The sequence below is a fragment of the Coloeus monedula genome (assembly GCF_965178545.1).
Source record: "Coloeus monedula genome assembly, chromosome: 4".
NCBI lineage: Eukaryota > Metazoa > Chordata > Aves > Passeriformes > Corvidae > Coloeus > Coloeus monedula.
This window is the reverse complement of record NC_138784.1, coordinates 56509034-56526637: the sequence shown is the minus strand read 5'-3', so window position 1 is coordinate 56526637 and position 17604 is coordinate 56509034. Positions and strand designations below refer to the sequence as shown.

General features: G+C 40.6%; 1 protein-coding gene across 1 annotated transcript in view; it reads right to left on the bottom strand.

Moving 5' to 3' along the window:
• PLXNB2 (plexin B2) overlaps positions 1–17604 on the bottom strand; it is a 242723-nt gene that overhangs the window by 37943 nt on the left and 187176 nt on the right. The window contains exons 15-17 of the mRNA XM_082281111.1: positions 12346–12518; positions 9991–10139; positions 6919–7027 (exon numbers count right to left, since the gene is read on the bottom strand). Coding sequence (XP_082137237.1) covers positions 6919–7027; positions 9991–10139; positions 12346–12518 — 431 coding nt within the window. The remainder of the gene's footprint in view (positions 1–6918; positions 7028–9990; positions 10140–12345; positions 12519–17604) is intronic.

Genomic DNA, 17604 nt, shown 5'->3' with positions numbered 1-17604 from the left:
CAGTTTTCCCAGTTCTTTGATATCCACAAGGCTATTATCCTTGTTGGAAGGATACCAATAGGTTACCTCTTGTGCTTTTACACCTGTGGTTAGCACCCATCCTGTTGCTATGGTTTAGCTGGAAGCAGCGGTTTTCTGCTCCAAGCAGTGAGACAACGCCACTTGTACATTGCTTTTGGTACCTAACATTCAAATAATGCTAGTATGTGTAGTAGCAAATTTGTTTCTTCTCTTTGTAATACCAATCTAATACCTTACGTGGCATTTCCATTCCTGTGTGCCACTGTCTTATCCTTACTTCATCAGCACAGCAGTACTGGAAAAAACCCAATGAAAAATATTGACAAAAAAGCTCCAACTGGCCCAAGTATGTATATGACTTCACATTCAGGCCATGTTCCAGTGTCCTGTTTTCTTCATCACAGCCAGAAGTCTCTTCTTTGCTTGCTTTGTTTGTATCTTTTGCCCCCTACTTAAAAATCTGTTTGCAGAAATGTGGATATATTTTTCATTGTAGTTTCATGCTTTCTGTGTGCTAGAGGGTAAATTATCTCCATGTCTGTTCCACTTACAATCACATTTAGACATGAACTTGCTTATTAGCAGTGTACATGACTGCTGCTCTTACACAGCTACTGTAGGTGCTCTGAGCATTCGCATTTAGCTCTTACATTTTTCATCCTGTTTATTAATCTAGAATGAACTTTTAAATCTTTAATATTTTATGAGTAGCAATTAGTCTTTTTGCAGAGTTAGGAAGGTGATATCTTATTTCTTCAGATTTTTTAACTTCTATTTTAATAAAAAAATACCTTTTGTAGTCTGAAAATTCTTTCAGAGTGCTCCGAGCATTTTAAATCTCTGTGGTCTGCTGGTGTCAAATCAAAGCCCATCTTTTACCAGGCTAGCAGTGGGGTTATTCCTATGCTTCTTTTAATTTTTTTTCCCTGGTTCTTCACAATTTTCTTTGCAATTAAAGACATGGAGGTTTAAAAGAGAACCATTCCCCCAGCCTCTTTTTTGCTCACCCATCTTACATCTGGGACTGGATTTTCCAGAGAGATTCATGTTCTTGTTCACTCATTCTGTTTGCGCTGCAGCTTTCCTGGTTTGCACTGTCCATGTCCAGCCAACTCACTTCTGGTCCCTTGCGCAGTATCCAAGAACAAGAGGAGTGCACACCCATGGAGCATCACCAAAGTTCTGCATGTCTTCTTTTTCCATTTCTCTGCTTTTCCATTTGTCTGTCATCAAGCACAACCTCATCTATACAAAGTTTCATTTTCCCAGGAGAATTCCTGAACATGACTCTGTAAATAAGGATACTGGCTACTATAGTACCCATCTGTGGTAAGCAGTTTCTAGACCATGAACTAGATCACTGACATAAAATTGGTTGCCCTTTATCCTTCACTGAAGCAGAAAATCAAAGAGAGAAACAGCAAACCTCCAAGAAGGCTGCCGGTGGATCACAAGAAGGGCCAGGAACTGAAAAACAGTTGGACAGCAACAGAGGAGGGGAGCCAAACAGAGATGCATGGAAACCTTGGCATGAAGTCTATGCTTCAGAGGGGGATGTTGGAAAAAACACAACTGTGCCAGATCACAAGCAGAGAGACAACTGGGAAGGGAAAAGATGATGGTGTCAGAATATGTCCCCATGATGGTGTGAGAGATGCCAGCTGCAGCACAAGGGGAAACCAGCAGCAGATGGAGGTGTTCAAACGGACATGATGGGCAGCAAATGGCAAAGCCACCTAAGCTCCCTTCTCTTGGCTCCTGTAGACACTGACCTCCAGTTGGGGGTTTGCCTTTGATGCAAGTGCATTTCTTCACAAGTAGGAATGGGCTCTTGTGGTTCCACACAAGCAGAAAACAGGGATGCTGTTTCCAAGGCCTGATGACAGCACACACAGATGTGGATAAGATTTTCACAAATGTACAGGCCATGTTGTTGTTCTGCATCTATCACATCCATCTTTCCTTCACAAGTAACTCTTCCCTCTCCTCATCCAGGTTCCAGCTGCAGTAAGTTCTGGCTCTTGAAGAAGAAGCAATTTTTTACCAAAATTATCTGCCTCACACTGAAAGCCAAATTATTCTGTGAACTCTTGCATATTATGCACACAAGAATAAAAGGCATAGTCCACGAAGTGCTGTAGACACTCACCAGCTTCTTGGAGGTCAAAATGTCATTTAATGGACCATAAAGGTAACCACAGGAGCTAAATTAGACCTCTGAATGGGAAACTCAAGCCATTAGGAACTTCTTTCCCCCTCCACTTCCCTCCTCTCTCAGACTCAAGGGAGCCTGTTTCTTGTTTCTTCAGACAAGCCACCCACTCACAGGATATTCAACCAGAGAATTTCCACTGCACATTCTTGGCAGCCTGGTGTTCACCACAGTGGCTGACCTGACCTGCTGGCTCGCCTCATCACAGTATCCATAACACAAGTCAGTTCCTGGGTTATTTCTGCAACAGCAGAGAGATGAGCTGAGTCCTGCCTTTCTGGGGCTGCTTTGTCCAAACCTTACATCCTGTAAGCTGAACAAATGCTTCCCAGGCACTCCAGGTGCCCGGGCAGAGCATTTGCCTGGCAATGCACATTGTGTGTTGCCCGCTGTGGATGGGACTCTTATGCAAAGGGCTGGTATGTTAAACAGCTTATTCTTTGGCCTGAAAGCAGCATCTTTTTATCATGAGGCAGATACCACATGATTTTCTGAAAAGACTACAGAGCTTTGCTGACGGGTTTGGTGGAGAAACGGAAGCATGCGTGACTGGAAAGTCTGCACTATCATACAGCCAGTGTTTACTGGCAGCTCTCAAGCAGAATCATGAGCACTGGATGGTGGGACATGTATTTAAATGCATGGCTCAGATGATACAGAGTAAAGACTAACAATATCCGCATGAAAAAGGGGCAACTTCACTAAAACTCTCAGCTATCCAAGAGTTCTCCTGTCCCCCATGCATACTGACACACAAACAATATGTACTGCAGGACTTAAGAATAAAATAAGATCCTCTGGAAGCAATTCCAGACTTCTGCGGATGTGTGGTTTATCAGCATCAATCATAATGGCAACAAGCATGTAATTTTCCCCACAAAAAACCCCACCCAAAGCCCCCAGGTACAGTGTAAATTGAATGTATTGAGGCAAAGACTCAGGGAGAAAAATCAAGGAGTGAGCTGAAACCCGCTGTGAAAGCCTTGAGGCACTTTCCTGGTGAGGGCTTCCAGTGCAATTGCTTCAAACATAAAGAAGCAAAGCAGAGGATGGATGCAGGTAAGAGGAAACTGCCAAGTAGAGTAGATTAAGGTGGAAGAGTGCACCTTGTTAAATGTAACTGTGCTGTTCATTTCACATTCAAACTTCCAGTATGATGAATAGTGATGTTGATGTTTGTTTTCAGGTCGAACTCCAGTTTATCCTCCCTTCTTCCTCCTTTTGGTTATTCATCTCATCTTGTTTAGGTAAACAGACTTCCTGGTTTACAAGAAGTCATTTTTTCCAAGCCAGTTCAGGAATGTATTAGACTTTTGCAAAGTTCTACCTCTAAATTCACCACCTTAGATCTATTTGAGCTTTCTGAAACCCTATAGTCTCTTTAACCTGCACAGCCTAAACCTCACAAAGTTGTTCAGACAAACAGATGCTGGAGATGCCAGAACCAGCTGCAAGCTCTTGTCCTGGTGCTTTGAGTCTAAAGAAGAGGTGTTCTGAGAAAAGAATCAGCACTTGTGTGGGACCAGCAAACCTGGGCCATATCCCTTGGAAAAGCTTAACTCCTTTTGAGACTGCTTCTCACTGCCATAGTAACAAGCAAATCAGATAAAGTTAACAACAAATGAAAAGGCAGGACTGGCCTTTAGCCATGTTACTGCTCCACCTGCTCAGAGACCAGCCAAGCTGTCAGTGCTCCAGATGTAACGCATAGCTGAATATTAAAATTTATTATAAGTTAATTTCTATTTCACTAAACAGGAGAATGGTTATTGCCTGATCCTTCTTATAGTGAAACAATAGAAATGTTGGCAGAGGATGACTGGGTTATCAGAATTTAATTTTACTGGGACTGTACTTGAACTGCACTCAGGTTGGATAGAGAAATTGTGGTGGGTAGGGAGACATAAAGCTTTCTCCTCCTGTTATGCAACAAATATAGGTATTTACTGTATAGCACAGACACTTGTGGATCAGGGCATTTTTGTTCAGAAATAATTTTAAATTGAAACCATGACTTCCCTCTGAACTGGATTTTTGACCCATTTCATGAAAGTCTTGCACATTTGTCACTTCTGAAACATTCTGTGCTGGCAGACAGGGGAAAAAGCATGAGTCTGAGCCCCAAATTGTTCTGACTATTGATTCTCATCAATCCACCTTTAAAAATAAATCACACCATTCAGACTGGGTATCAACAAGTGCCAAATATAGTACTACTTATAGAATCACTGAATGGTTTGGGATGGAAGGGACCTGGTCCAACCCCCCCACCATGGGCAGGGACACTGTTTCCTAGATCAGGTTGCTCAAAGCCCCATACAACCTGGCCTTGAACAATTCCAATCATGGGACAGATACAGCTTTTCTGGGCAACTTCTTTTAGTGATTCACCACTCTTGTCATATAAAAAATTCTTCCTTATACCCAATCTACTTGATAAGTGCTTTTGGTGGTAGATATTAATCACATGTACAAGGCTGAGACAGTGGGGCGTATGGTGATACCTCTGGTGTACACAGACACACCAGATGAGCATCTCCAGTGTCTCCTTGTGCACTTCTGCCCTGTGATGCCACACACTGCATTTAGAATAGTCACTGTTAAAGATGAAGCTGTTCTGCTTCAAGTGTCCAGAGCTCACAGTGAAAACAGTGGTAGTTACCAGCAGAAGGGTAGCCATCCAATGTGTCAAAGAAACAGGGAAATACATAAGAGAAAATTTGTTTTAGGAGGGCTCTTGGAAAGAAGATTATTTTCTTTCCTTTGTATATACTGAGTAGAAGAAGTTTTACACAAAGCACAGATTTTGCATGTCTGCTGAGAGAAGTCACCAAAGAACTGTCTGACAAAAGCACTGAAACAAGATTGAAGCTTTTAAGCCAACATTAGCTGATGCAACTGTCTGCTCTGATCTGCTCTGATTGTCTGTTCTCACGCCAAAGCATTGGTGTCACACTTGTAGAGGTGCACATCAATGTGACGCTCCTGTACTGACTCCAATCCTACTGCAGTCCAAAGCTGGCTTCATTTTCTGGTGGAATAAAGAGAAATGAAACTAGAAACCAGTATCACCATTTTAAAGTTTGAATTGTATTACTTGTCATTGCTTCACATACTGTAAATAGGGTCCACATGGAAAGATTTTTGCAGTAAATAAAAGTGCTCTTTATCAGCAGTTGGCTTAGGCATCTGATTTTTCAGTAACCTCAATGCAGGCAGAGACTGACACACAGGGACTCTTGTACTTACAGGGGAACATCCACCTAGTTGATTCTGGTGCACAGCTACGTTTCCTAGCACCTCCCTGATAGGCAATTAAGAATCTTTCCCTGAAGTGGCCAAAAGCAGTGGCTCCTTAGGTCCCTCTCAGATGGGCTGAGCAGGGAATCACACCAAAACAAGTCCAAAGACAGGCTTTGAATCCTGCCTGGTTCAGCTTACATTTCAACCCACTCTATAATAACTTTATGTCCTTTCCATGAAAATAATGAGAAAATCTTTATACACAGAAGGATGGGAGAACTGGTGCAAAACATACCCAACGGATTCATGTCAAAATCTGACGTAGGGCTTACTGTCATAGTCTATGTCCTAGGGACCACAAACATACACATGGCAGATTATATTGTTGCTCTCTGGTTAAGATCATAACCTGTATTTCCGCAAAGGAACAGATGACATATTCAAGCAGAAAGGGTAGGGTTTTTTTGCAGCTGTATCACCAGAGAGAGGAGGTATTTGCTTGGAAATTATAGAAAACCCACTTCTAGCCCATTTTGTGAAAACAAGAATATCCTCTTCTCAGTAAAATGTCATTCTTGACTTATTCCACTGTTTAATGCTGACTCCTTTCCTTTACTTCTCATCAAGAATTAATGAGACAGAAGTTTAAATAAGGGAGAAGATAAAAGCCTAACACACAAGTTATGTTTTATAGTTTTATAGCTTATAAGTGTAATTTTAAGTATCAGTATGGGGACTGATATTATTTAAACCTCTCAACTATCACATGATCTTATAAAGTTTGAAGACCTCATAGACACAGATAAAACTGCTTGCTGCTAAAACCACAGGCCAGACGAGCTATAAGCTAGGGCCACATTTAGAGCAAAGCAATTAACATGGAAATGAAATTCTCTTTCATAGTCACACTGAAAACAAAGCATATAAGTAATATGAACACATATCATGCTGTCTGTGGCTCTGCATGCCATACTTTTGAATGAAATAAATTATTAAAGAAATTAATGAACCTTCATTACTTATTCTTCAGCTGCTCTGCATCCATTCTTCTAATTAAAAACATTGCCTAGACTAAATATTGTGATTAAAATAGTGCACCATGTGTCTGGAGAATACCTAATTTTTCGCAATGCTGACTTCTTTTTTATTTAATAGTGATACTGAAGAAATATTACATCATTAATGAGTAGGTTTATTCCAGTTGCTTTTCTACCACATCTTTGTTTTGAATGGCAAACATCATCATCCTAGACTATGTATCTATTTATCAGAATTGATTTTTGGTACACCTTTTGTATATATATATTATGGAATTAAGTGTTTTCTAATACTCTTGAATGACAGTGCTATTGATGAAAGACTAAGACAAACACAGCCGATTCTGTGCTTAACTTTAAGTCATGCACAAAGTATAAAACAGGTCTCTAAAAAATTGCACTTACCTGGTATGTAAACAAAACTTCACTTGGTGATTTACCTAATTTTCCATTGATGTTAACTTCAATTTGACCTTGTTGTGGTTCATTCATTGGTCCAACTTGACACACAATCCTAAAAAGAAAGAATGTAAGCTTATCTGTTAGAAGTAACAGCTGCAATACCAATGCAATATATGTGACCTACCACACACACTGCCAGCAAAAGCGCCAACTTTGCTTTATCCTATACAATGTAATCCAGTGCTGCCTCAGATTTCCAGCAAAACCACCCAAGAATAGTTTGCTCATCTATCTAAAGGCTGGTAAAACCGAAACCTGAGCACTGTACACAGCAACTTTAGCAGTCCATTAGTAGAAGTGCCTTCTGCAGAAGACTCAAATTCAGCCCATAAGTCAGTTGAACTTCTGCAACCCGACACAAGATTTACAGTGGACTTTGTGATGTTAAAAAAAAACAAACCCACAAAGGAGCCCCCACCTCCTTTAAGCAAACATCAGATCACCAGCTGTCTTATAATTTTGTGTGTTTTAACTGCTGATAATTTTGCTGTGCATCTTGCTACCTTTCAGCTTCAAACTACTGCCTTTTCACACCTATGATCAAAATCCCTTCAGAATTACTGTTCTCTGAAAATAAATTCACAGATAACACATGCAAAATCAGAGGTCAAGGAACACTGGCCAAGAAAACACTGCCTTAGAACTAACACTGCTGCTGAGTGATAGCTAGGATGTTTAAACATTTATTTCAAACAGGTAAACCACAGAATGAAAGCATGAAAAGGCAATAAGGATTCGACACACTTGAAAACTGGGACGAATACTTAATGGAGAGCTGATAATACAGTTAGATAAGGAGTGTATAGTGCTTGCAGCCTGCTCAGTCAGACGGTTGCATATAGGACACACCCTGAGGATCACTGCTCATTTCTGTCGCTCTTTCACTCCAGGATTATTGCTATTCTTCCTTAAGCAGTGCATGACTGCTTAAAAAAATCCCAAAGTAGCAAAAAACCCTCAATGACTCCAAATTACTGGGTATAATGTACTTAAATTGAGACTTATAATAACAGGATTTTCAAGTCCCTCTGCAGATCACTCCAGACTTTTTTCCTGGGTACTGGCAAATGGACAAAATTCTCTGAATTCTTGCATGTCCTGGCATGTGTATGGCTGCCTGAGCCTGTTCCTCATCATCTCTCTACTGTATTCTTGGAAGTTGTATCTTCATGTCAGGCAGAAACAGGAAACGGTGCCTTTGGAGGAATTTTTACCATATGTCAAGCGAAGGAAAGCAGTCGGGGGCCGGGGCTGGGGGATGTGGGGGAAACACCGTAGCAGGGATTTTAATTGGAAAAGTTCCCTCCCCTCCCCAGCGCTGGCATTACCTCCCTTCCCCCACATTACTAATGGAAAACTACAAAGAATGAGAACAGACTTCTCGAAGGCCAACAATTAAATCACTGCAGAGCCAGAAAGCACCCTTAACTGTCTTAAATCTTGCTGTGCATGGGAGCAACTGTCTCCTAAAAAGACTAGCATTTTACTGCAAAAGGATAGGGGAGCCAGACAAGGCACTTTTTATTATTTTCTAATTTAATTTTATAAAAAAAGTTAATAATAAAAGAACAGAGGAAGACAAAGACAGAAAATTATAGATATCTGTTTGAAGATTTTGATAACTTCTTTTTAAAGGCTTCCCTAGTCGAGAACATCCTTCAAAACCCACTAATTTGTTGATAAATGACATGATGCAAGTTGCATTTGTTCTCACCCATTACTACACTGCCAGAACTTAGGAAACCAGTAATGTTGCTATGATACCAGGAACCAGTCATCTCAGTTCTGGCTCCTTTCCATGTATTTAAAAATATCAAAAAGCTTTAGAAAAAGCCAAGAGGATGGGGAAATTCTTGTAAGACTGTGTTGCAATTCAGTGCAGCTTTTGCAAACACTGAAAACAGGGAATGGAGAAAGATGACCATAAAAAAGTTTGTAATTCTGTGGATTGGAAGTACATGTAAATCCCGGAGAGATGGCAATAAAATTGGGAAGCAGTAAGAAATAAACAGCTATTCTTTAGCTTCTTCAGTCCTAGAGGCGTGGGAAGCTTCTAAATGCTTGGTCCACACATTGACTAAAGTTAAATATTTTTCAAAAAAAAAAAAATCACTTAGGCATTTTCAAAGTCCCTTTCAAAACATGCCACAGGAATAGCAAAAAGTTACTGTGTTACACGTTAATTTATAAGAAGGGAAAGAAAGCCAAGGTTTCAATTGCAGCTTTCAAAATTGAATGAAAGAAAAATCACACCGCCTAAAATATGTCATTACTCTTAACATTACTACTGAACCTTCCTGCTATGCTTTTCATCAGCTAATATCAAAAGGGTATTTCCCTCTTGAAATTAGAAGCTTGATATAATCTGTAGTAAACACCTAGATACCTACCAAGAAGAATTTAGGCATTCTGTTTTAATTTTTGGCACTGCTTAAGAGTGTGACAAGTAATCCACAAAACATCTACCAACCTGCTTAGGCACTTCAACACCCATGGACTTGTTGGCTTTGAGATGAAACTTAGTCATATACAGCTAAACCTGAACTCTGGGCTCCCTCCCTGCCCCCAGGAAAGAAACTCTATGGCTGGACTAAACAGATTTAAGCTTCCTCTTTCTTTGCCTGCTTTCCCATAAATCTTGTATGCTTGTCTTCATTGTAGTTCAGATTTAGCAAAGTCATAATGACTAGATTGTACATGTAGAATGCCTTTAATTTAAAAACAAATAGTTTTGATATACATACAGTAATAGTTTATGAAAGCTTTTCAATCAAGTAAGGAAAAAACTTCAATCAGAAGCAGGATGGTAGTACACCATTGTAAATTTGTTGCTGTTACAATCTATAAAAATTTTAAGTAAAGAGTCAGACATGTTACTATGAAATATTGCAGGTATATCACACTAGTTCTTTTTGAAATGGTAACATTTGTAACCACGAGAAGATCCTCTTTTCTTGAAAATGCACAGAAGTTCATTTTTTCTTCTAAAATCTTATGAAAGCATCCATAAATTACCTTGTGGAAACAGAGTAGAACTCCTCTTTAAAAAGACATTCCTTGTCTGCCACTGTTATATTTTTTACATCTTCTGCTTTTATTCCCAAATTAGATCCCATTATGGTCAAAAGAACTCCACCACTTAGTGGTCCAGTTTTTGGCTCAATCTGTGTTTGCACGAGGGACAGAGGGAAAAAAAAAGCAAAATTAAATACTGCAGTGACTACATTGATCTTCTATATTATTTAAAGCTACTTTGACTTAGCAACATATGAAATGCAGATGTTTCTTGTAGGACATACAAAAAAACATGCTATGCAACTTTTTAATGTTAATCAATCATCTGTTAGCTCAGAACTAGTATTCAACAGTTACAGATTTTATGTCTCCTGTGGCAGACTGTTATGTACAAAACTCTTGCCTGGTGTTTATTCTGTTTTAAGTTTGCTTCCTCCACTAAAGTACTGTGATTTTGAAAAGCAAATGGATTGCACTCTTCTCACAGTCCTTCCACAGAGCTTTTCCAGCATTTTGTTGCCATGATTTTATCCCTTTAGGTTCACAGCAGAGCAGTGCACCTTCCTAACACACAGTGCCCCATGTAGTGCCTTCAAAAGTTCCTCCATTCTCTTGATTTTCCTTACTGCATCTCGTGGTAGGGTGCTGCAGCATGGGCTGATGCTTATTGAGTAATTTGCAAATAAAATGAGGACAGAGAAGATCCTGCCATTGCAGTGGACTCCTCAGACTGAAATACGGCCCTGACAGGTACTTAAATTCAGAATATTTGTTGGAAGGCTAACCTGCTTTCCTACATAATGCTGGGAGCACCTCCAGCAGGACCTTTTCAGATCTTCAGCTTTGGAGGGCCACAAGTTTGCCATCAAGACAAGGGAGGTTGCACTTCACTGTCTGCTCCATCAAAATCAGTCTCTTAGGTCTAAGCAAGTCTGAACACAGAGAAATGGCTGCCTCTGCTGGCTGCGTAGCCCAGCTCCAGAATCACTTGCTCCATTTTCCCACTGCTTCAACTTCCTAAACTTCTGCCCACTGGATGTCCATTTGCACTCAACCCATAAACAAACTAGCTGAAAAATTATTCAACTGTTTGTCTAGCTGTTTCCAAATGTTATGTTCATATCTAAAGCTAATGTGAGCTCTGAAAACCTAATATATTTCAGTATGTTTTTTAATGCAAAAGAATGTAGAAACAGTATCCCAGGTGAAAACACTTTTTTCTTAATTTTCCATTTCCTTTCTTCTCAAATTGTGTTTACCTGGGCACAGGTATTACACAAGTATTCTTCTCCACACTTTCTGTTGAGATTCCAGGGTATTTACCTTCCTTGGCAGTCTTCAACTGCTTAACAGCCATTTCGTCTTAGCTTTACCCTCATGGCCAACCTTCCCCCATGTACTGCAGGTCTGCCAGTAGGCACAGCCTCCAGGGTTGCAGTGTCTCTACCAGTTTGAGCCACAGGTTTCACACACAGTTCCTACTGAGTGAGACATCCCTGTTCCAACTCCCAACCTCTGTCGTACAGTTACCACGTTTTGTAATGGCTTGGGATATGTTCTCATCAAACAATGTGTCTGAGTTTTGAAGTACTGATACCACTACTGCAGCAATTCAGATTTGCCCAGCGGAAGCATGTATCACTCTTTTCTCAACAATTATGCCCATAAAAGCAGCATTTGGCTTGTTTCTGAAAAGGATATGGATTTATGACTTTCTTTGCCTGCTGATCCATGAAGGTGGAAACAATCTTCCCTGACCCTGTGTGAAGGCTCCAACTACAGAGTAAGTCAGGGGTGCACATATGGCCTCTCCGATTTCTTACATTCAATTCCTACAGCTTTGGGTTTGATGCTGGTGTGGACTGAACAATATCACTGACACCTGGAAAACATTTTGTGACGCAGAAACAATCTGCTCCCTTAATAAATACTATTTAAAACTCTAGCTTGAAGCTTGTAAATGAGCCTGTTATATACTTGTAGTTCCAGGAGCAGTGAACCTCTCTTACAGACTCATTTCAGGTAGAAAGGACTTTATGAGAGAAAAAATCCGTGCTATTCTAATCATTCTTATGCAAGAATCAAGCACCACATTTTAAGCATGCACTGCTAGCCTGGCTTCTGACACAGCGAGGACAAGGCTTGAAAAACAAGGAGGCTCAAAGACTCCATTCAGTCTCTTATTTTGAGGCTTTACAAATCTCTCACACATCACTACTGACATTATTTCCTTTCAGCTCTTTCAGAGGCTTACTTAACACCCTAGGAAAAACCTGCCTTTCAGTATGAGCTTGCTTGGCTCCTTTCTCCTGAAAAATATTACACTGGTGGGGAGAGAAAAAAAAGCAATCTTACACGAGTGATCTCTGGAGGAGGACACGTGTCGGTGGGGGGAGCGTGACAGAGTTTTTCATACACGCACTTGCTGGGCTTGCCATCTTCTTCACACCAGACACACTTATAGTTGGGATCGGCAGCAAGGCATAAGCTGCAGTCGCTTCGTCCGTAGGAGCAGTTGTACAGAGTCACTGAAAGATGAACAACAAACACACTTAGACATTTATCTCTGTTTCAAGGGTATTCAGTGTCCTTTAGGAAGGAAAACTAACCCTGTGTATAAAGTTCAGTGGAGTCGCGTGAGTAATACGTACAGTCTGTACTTAACCCCTGAATGATGCTGACAGAAAATTGTATTTTTCCTCTATGAAAAAACCTGACATTTATCCATCTGTAGAGTATGACTACTATCAAGTAAACCCCAAATATATTTTTGTCACTCAGCAGTGATATGGGATACACATCATAAAGTCACCCCAAGACACACTGTCAAAACGTTCAAGTACAAAGTCCTTACTTTGACTGAGCTCAATAACACATACAGCTGTTCAAAGATTAATTCAAAAATCACGTCCTCCTGGAGCATCCTAAGTCAGATATGGAAGGTATAAACTCTGCGTGGGTGTCAGTAGGGGAAGACATCAGCTGGCATGGGACCTCTCCCTGTTGCAGAATTAAAGGAAGAGTGCTGCCTTTGTAGGCTGTTTCCAGGATGTTTGGGACTTTTCATAATCACCACTAATGCCTGAACCAAATAGAAAGTTAACACTTTATTAAGTGTTAGCCTTTGTTCAAGTTAATACCTCTGCATTTCTTCATTCTTCTCTATTTTCTTGCTTTTGTCTTCCCTTTTGTCTTGAACTGTCATCCTGATGTACACCTCATTCCTTCTGTAGTGGGGTTTAGTTCTAGCTTTTCTGAGCCAAGAAATCACGTCTGAAAGTCTTCTCTCTCTTACTGATGAAACAGAGACCAACTGTCCCAGACACTAAGCTTGTTTTGGCCCCCATCAATCTCTAGCGTGATGTGCAGTCACTGAATGAAATAATTTTCCCAAATAGATGCAAAGCCTTGAGACATACCTCAGTGGTTCAACACCACAAGGAGAGCCTGGGCTTGCAAAAAAGCATATGGAGATGCACTTGAGAACCAGCCCAGAAGAAAACAGACTGAAAATATGCCACGTTTCTCTAATGAAAATGTGCAAGTTGCACAGATTGCCCAGCATGTGAGTGCTGTGCCTCCCTGGACAGGTGAGATGATTATTGTAAAGAGGAAAACATCTTGCTCCCTGCTTTTCTGCTCCTTCTTTTCCCCCTGCTTCTCTCTACTCTTTGCTGCTCTATATTTCTGGCCACACAGCCTCTCACCCTCTGCCACTGAGGCTCTGGCAATTTTTGAGTCTTGTAAATTAACTTAACTTACCAGAACAACAGAAAGCTTTTTAGGTTTCCTCCTGTGCTCTTTCAAGAATTAAATGTGTTTACAGATGGGAATGGGGTATACAAGACAGAGACTCAACATCTTCCACTTCCCCTTCCCTTCAGTAATCTCAAGAAACAGTAGCCTTAGTGACACTGGATTTTTTTCAAACGAGGTTCATATTTAAAGATGCAGGAAACATAGGAAAGTATGTGGACAAGGGTAAATCCCTTTGAGATGCATATAGTAAAGGCCACTAAAAAACTTTATTTCAAACAAGCTTTTACTCTCAGAGGAGCAGAACTCTACGAAGGACACTGGCAGTGTCCAAGGACACTGGACACCCTCCAGTCACTAATATTTCAATACACTTGGTAACTTCCTAGATAACAGCAGCAGCAGCAGTAGCTTTTGAAATCTAATTCCAAGAGACTACCATGTCAGATTTCTACTGAAATGAAAACGTAAAATGAAAATGCTACTTTTCCATTATTTTTTCAGCAGTGGCCTTATTCCCCTGCTAGGCATGAACAATATTGCAGATGCCCAAATCTTGGCTAGTCTCTGCCACTTGCAGGAGAACATGTAATCCCATACAGGCAGTTTTTGTCTGAATGCTTTATGTTTAAAACCCTCAGCATTCAGTTTCACAGCTAGTCTTTAATACAATAACAGGTTTTATTTCTTTCTCTTACAATGAAGGGTTAAATCAATGATGAAGCCTGATTTTAACCCTTCCTATGTCTAGTCAGCATATCCACTTGATTTCAAGTATTTTTATCAGCAGAAAATCAGCTGAATACATCATTAGAGGTGTATGCAAAAGTGAGGGACTTTGGCATTTGTAAAAATGAATCAGTGAGAAAGAGACTCCATTTGATTCAATCTCTATATTGAATTTCCAAGGAATTGATGAGCACAAAGCAGGAACAGCATCATTTGCTTCATAAACTGAGCACACAAATATGGAAGGCACTGAGCAACAAACATAAACGAAGCAATATTTCCTGCAGTTCGTGTGTCAGCTATCCACTCGTGTGCTAGATGTAGACATAGGGCTGGGGAAAAGCACCAGACTGACAGCCCTGGTATGCTGCTGTTTGCTTTGTGCACAGTGGCATGGAAAAGTTTCCATGCTATGAATTGCTTCTATAGGAACCAGATTGGTTCTTATTCCAGCACTCTGAAAGATTGCTACTGCACAGACACGGGAACAGGAAATATTGTTGAGCAAATCTTCCCCTTGACTTCCTAAACCTGGCATTTCCCACCCAGATGACCACATGGCCACCATGTACAGCATGGGAATATGTTTACTGAATTACTTTATTATCCTTCATTGGCTAGACAGGGATTCATATTCCATCCCTCAATAAACAATGTCACTGCTCCAAAGTCTTGATGTCCCTCACATCCAGCTGCACAAATGCAATGAAGAAAGCCACGGCCCTAAAACATTTACCACTCCCCTTGTTCACTGATCAGCTCATTATATGTACCAGCAGCAAGCCACTCATTAGATTCAGACTCTTATCCATCACCTTGAGATACCAGCTGTGATATCATTGATAAAAAGGACAAAGGATAAAAGGGATATATTGGATTTCACACTGTTCAGAACCCCTGATGGCTTGAGATGTAAAAATGCTATCATAACTTAGTATTCACTGAGTGCTATACAAAGAAAGGGTTCTTTCACTGTCAGGTTCAAAGGTGCTTCTCAGCAGCAGCCATATACCCAAAGCCAATTCTTTTCAAGATGCATAAAAACACATTCCACTCTGGATTTCATATGGCAAGGGAATCTGAAAGTCAGAAAGAATTTGGATTTTAAAAAATACCTTTTATACTAAAAAGAGACATTTGTTGATAATTTTTCAATTCCCCTCTTGCAAGGGCTCTGTATTTCCATTTGAATGATAACATTTCTTTAATAATATAACTACCTTTTTTTTTTCTTAAATGTTTTTTCCTGACTTGGAAAAAAGATGTTGGGAATATTTGGACAAAATTTTGCAGTTTTAAACCCGACACGACTGGAATGGAAATTAAGACAGTGTGAGATTGTAATATGACCTCCCTGTACCATTCATGCCAGGTCCTCTTTTAACACTGCACACAGAGCCATAAGGAAAATCTTCTAAAAAACATAGTTCATGCTGCCAATATGAAAGGGAATAAATTTCAGTATTGTACAGCTGGAAAAATATGGTCTGAAGATTTAATCAGCAGAGGAAATTACTTAGGGTACTAGTATTTTCCTGATGTTGACTCATCACTCAAGTAACAAGAGGGTTGCCTCATAGTTTTTGCAATATTCTGCCTTAAATGTCAGTCCTAAGGTGTGTAAGGTAGGTATCAACTCCTAGATACTACTCTATTGATTTTGAAGGAATTTCCTTACCTCAGCTCAGGACTAGGCTTACAGACATAATTGCTTCATTACTGTATGTTGAAAAGAAATGAAATTTATATTCATAAAGAGATTTTTATCAGCGATCAAGTCTTGGTGCTATAATTTTTAATTTAGTTTTTAATAGAAATAAGTGAATACAGTAAGAAGATGAAAACACCCTGAATGTTTCTGTGTTTTCCTGATTGCTAGCCAACACACACAGCTAGGAGATGAGATTTCAGGTGAAGTCCATATGAGTGGCTGTGAGAAGGATCCTCTTTCTGCCCTTTGATGAGGAAAGTTCATTGTGGAAAGGAAAAGATTATTAAAAAAAACCAAACCAAAATACTTAAGTAAGTATGAACGGCGAGGCTTTGCTATTAAGATTGCACTTCAGAGCAAAAGCAATCTCGAAAATCATAGAATCAGAATACTTTGGGTTGGAAAAGACCTATAAAGGTCACCTAGTCCAAATCTCTGCAATTAGCAGAGACATCTTCAACTAGATCAAGTGATTTTTGAGATAGTCCTGTGTACAGTCAGGAGATGGGCTTGATGATCCTTGTGGGCCCCTTCCAACTCAGGATATTCTGTGATCCTGTGATTCTACACAGGGGCCCATCCAACCTGAACCTCAGTGTTTCCAGGCATGGGGCATCTACCATCTCTCTGGTATCCAAAACATAGCCCTGTGTCAGCCACTGTGAAGAAAATTACTGCAGCTGAAACCAGCACAGCAACCTGTGCCAGTGTTTCACCAGCCTCACTGTAGAGAACTTCTTCCTTATATCTAACCTAAATTTACTCTCTTTCAGTGTAAAACCATTACCCCTTGTCCTATCTCAACCGTCCCTGCAAAAAAGATTCTAAATCCCCATCCCTTCGATAAGTGACCTTTAAGTACTGAAAGACTGCAATAAGGTCTCCCTGGAACCTTCTCTTCTCCAGGCTGAACAACCCCAACTCTCTCAGCTTTTCCTCATAGGAGAGGTGCTCCAGCCCTCTGATCATCTTTGTGGCCCTTCCTACTCTGTACTCATTCCAACAGGTCCATGTCCTTCTTAAGCAGCAGGCCCAGAGCTGGATGCAGCACTCCAGATGGGGTGTCATGAGCGTAGAGTGGAGTGGAGGAAGAGAATCCCCTCCCTCGCCCTGCTGGCCATGCTGCTTTTGATCCAGCCCAGGGTATGACTGGCTTTCTGGGCTGCATCCACACATTGCTGGGTCCAGCTTTTCACCCCAAGTGCTGCTCTGCAGGACTGCTCTCAGCGCCTATTCTGGCTTGTATTTGTGTTTGGGATTTCCCCAATCCCCGTGCAGGACCCTGCACTTGGCCTTGTTGATCCTCATGAGGTTTGCACAGGCCCATCTCTCATGCCCATCAAACTCCCTCTGGATGCCATCCCTTCTCTCCAGTGTATCAGATGCACCACATAGCTTGGTGTCACTTGGCAAACTTG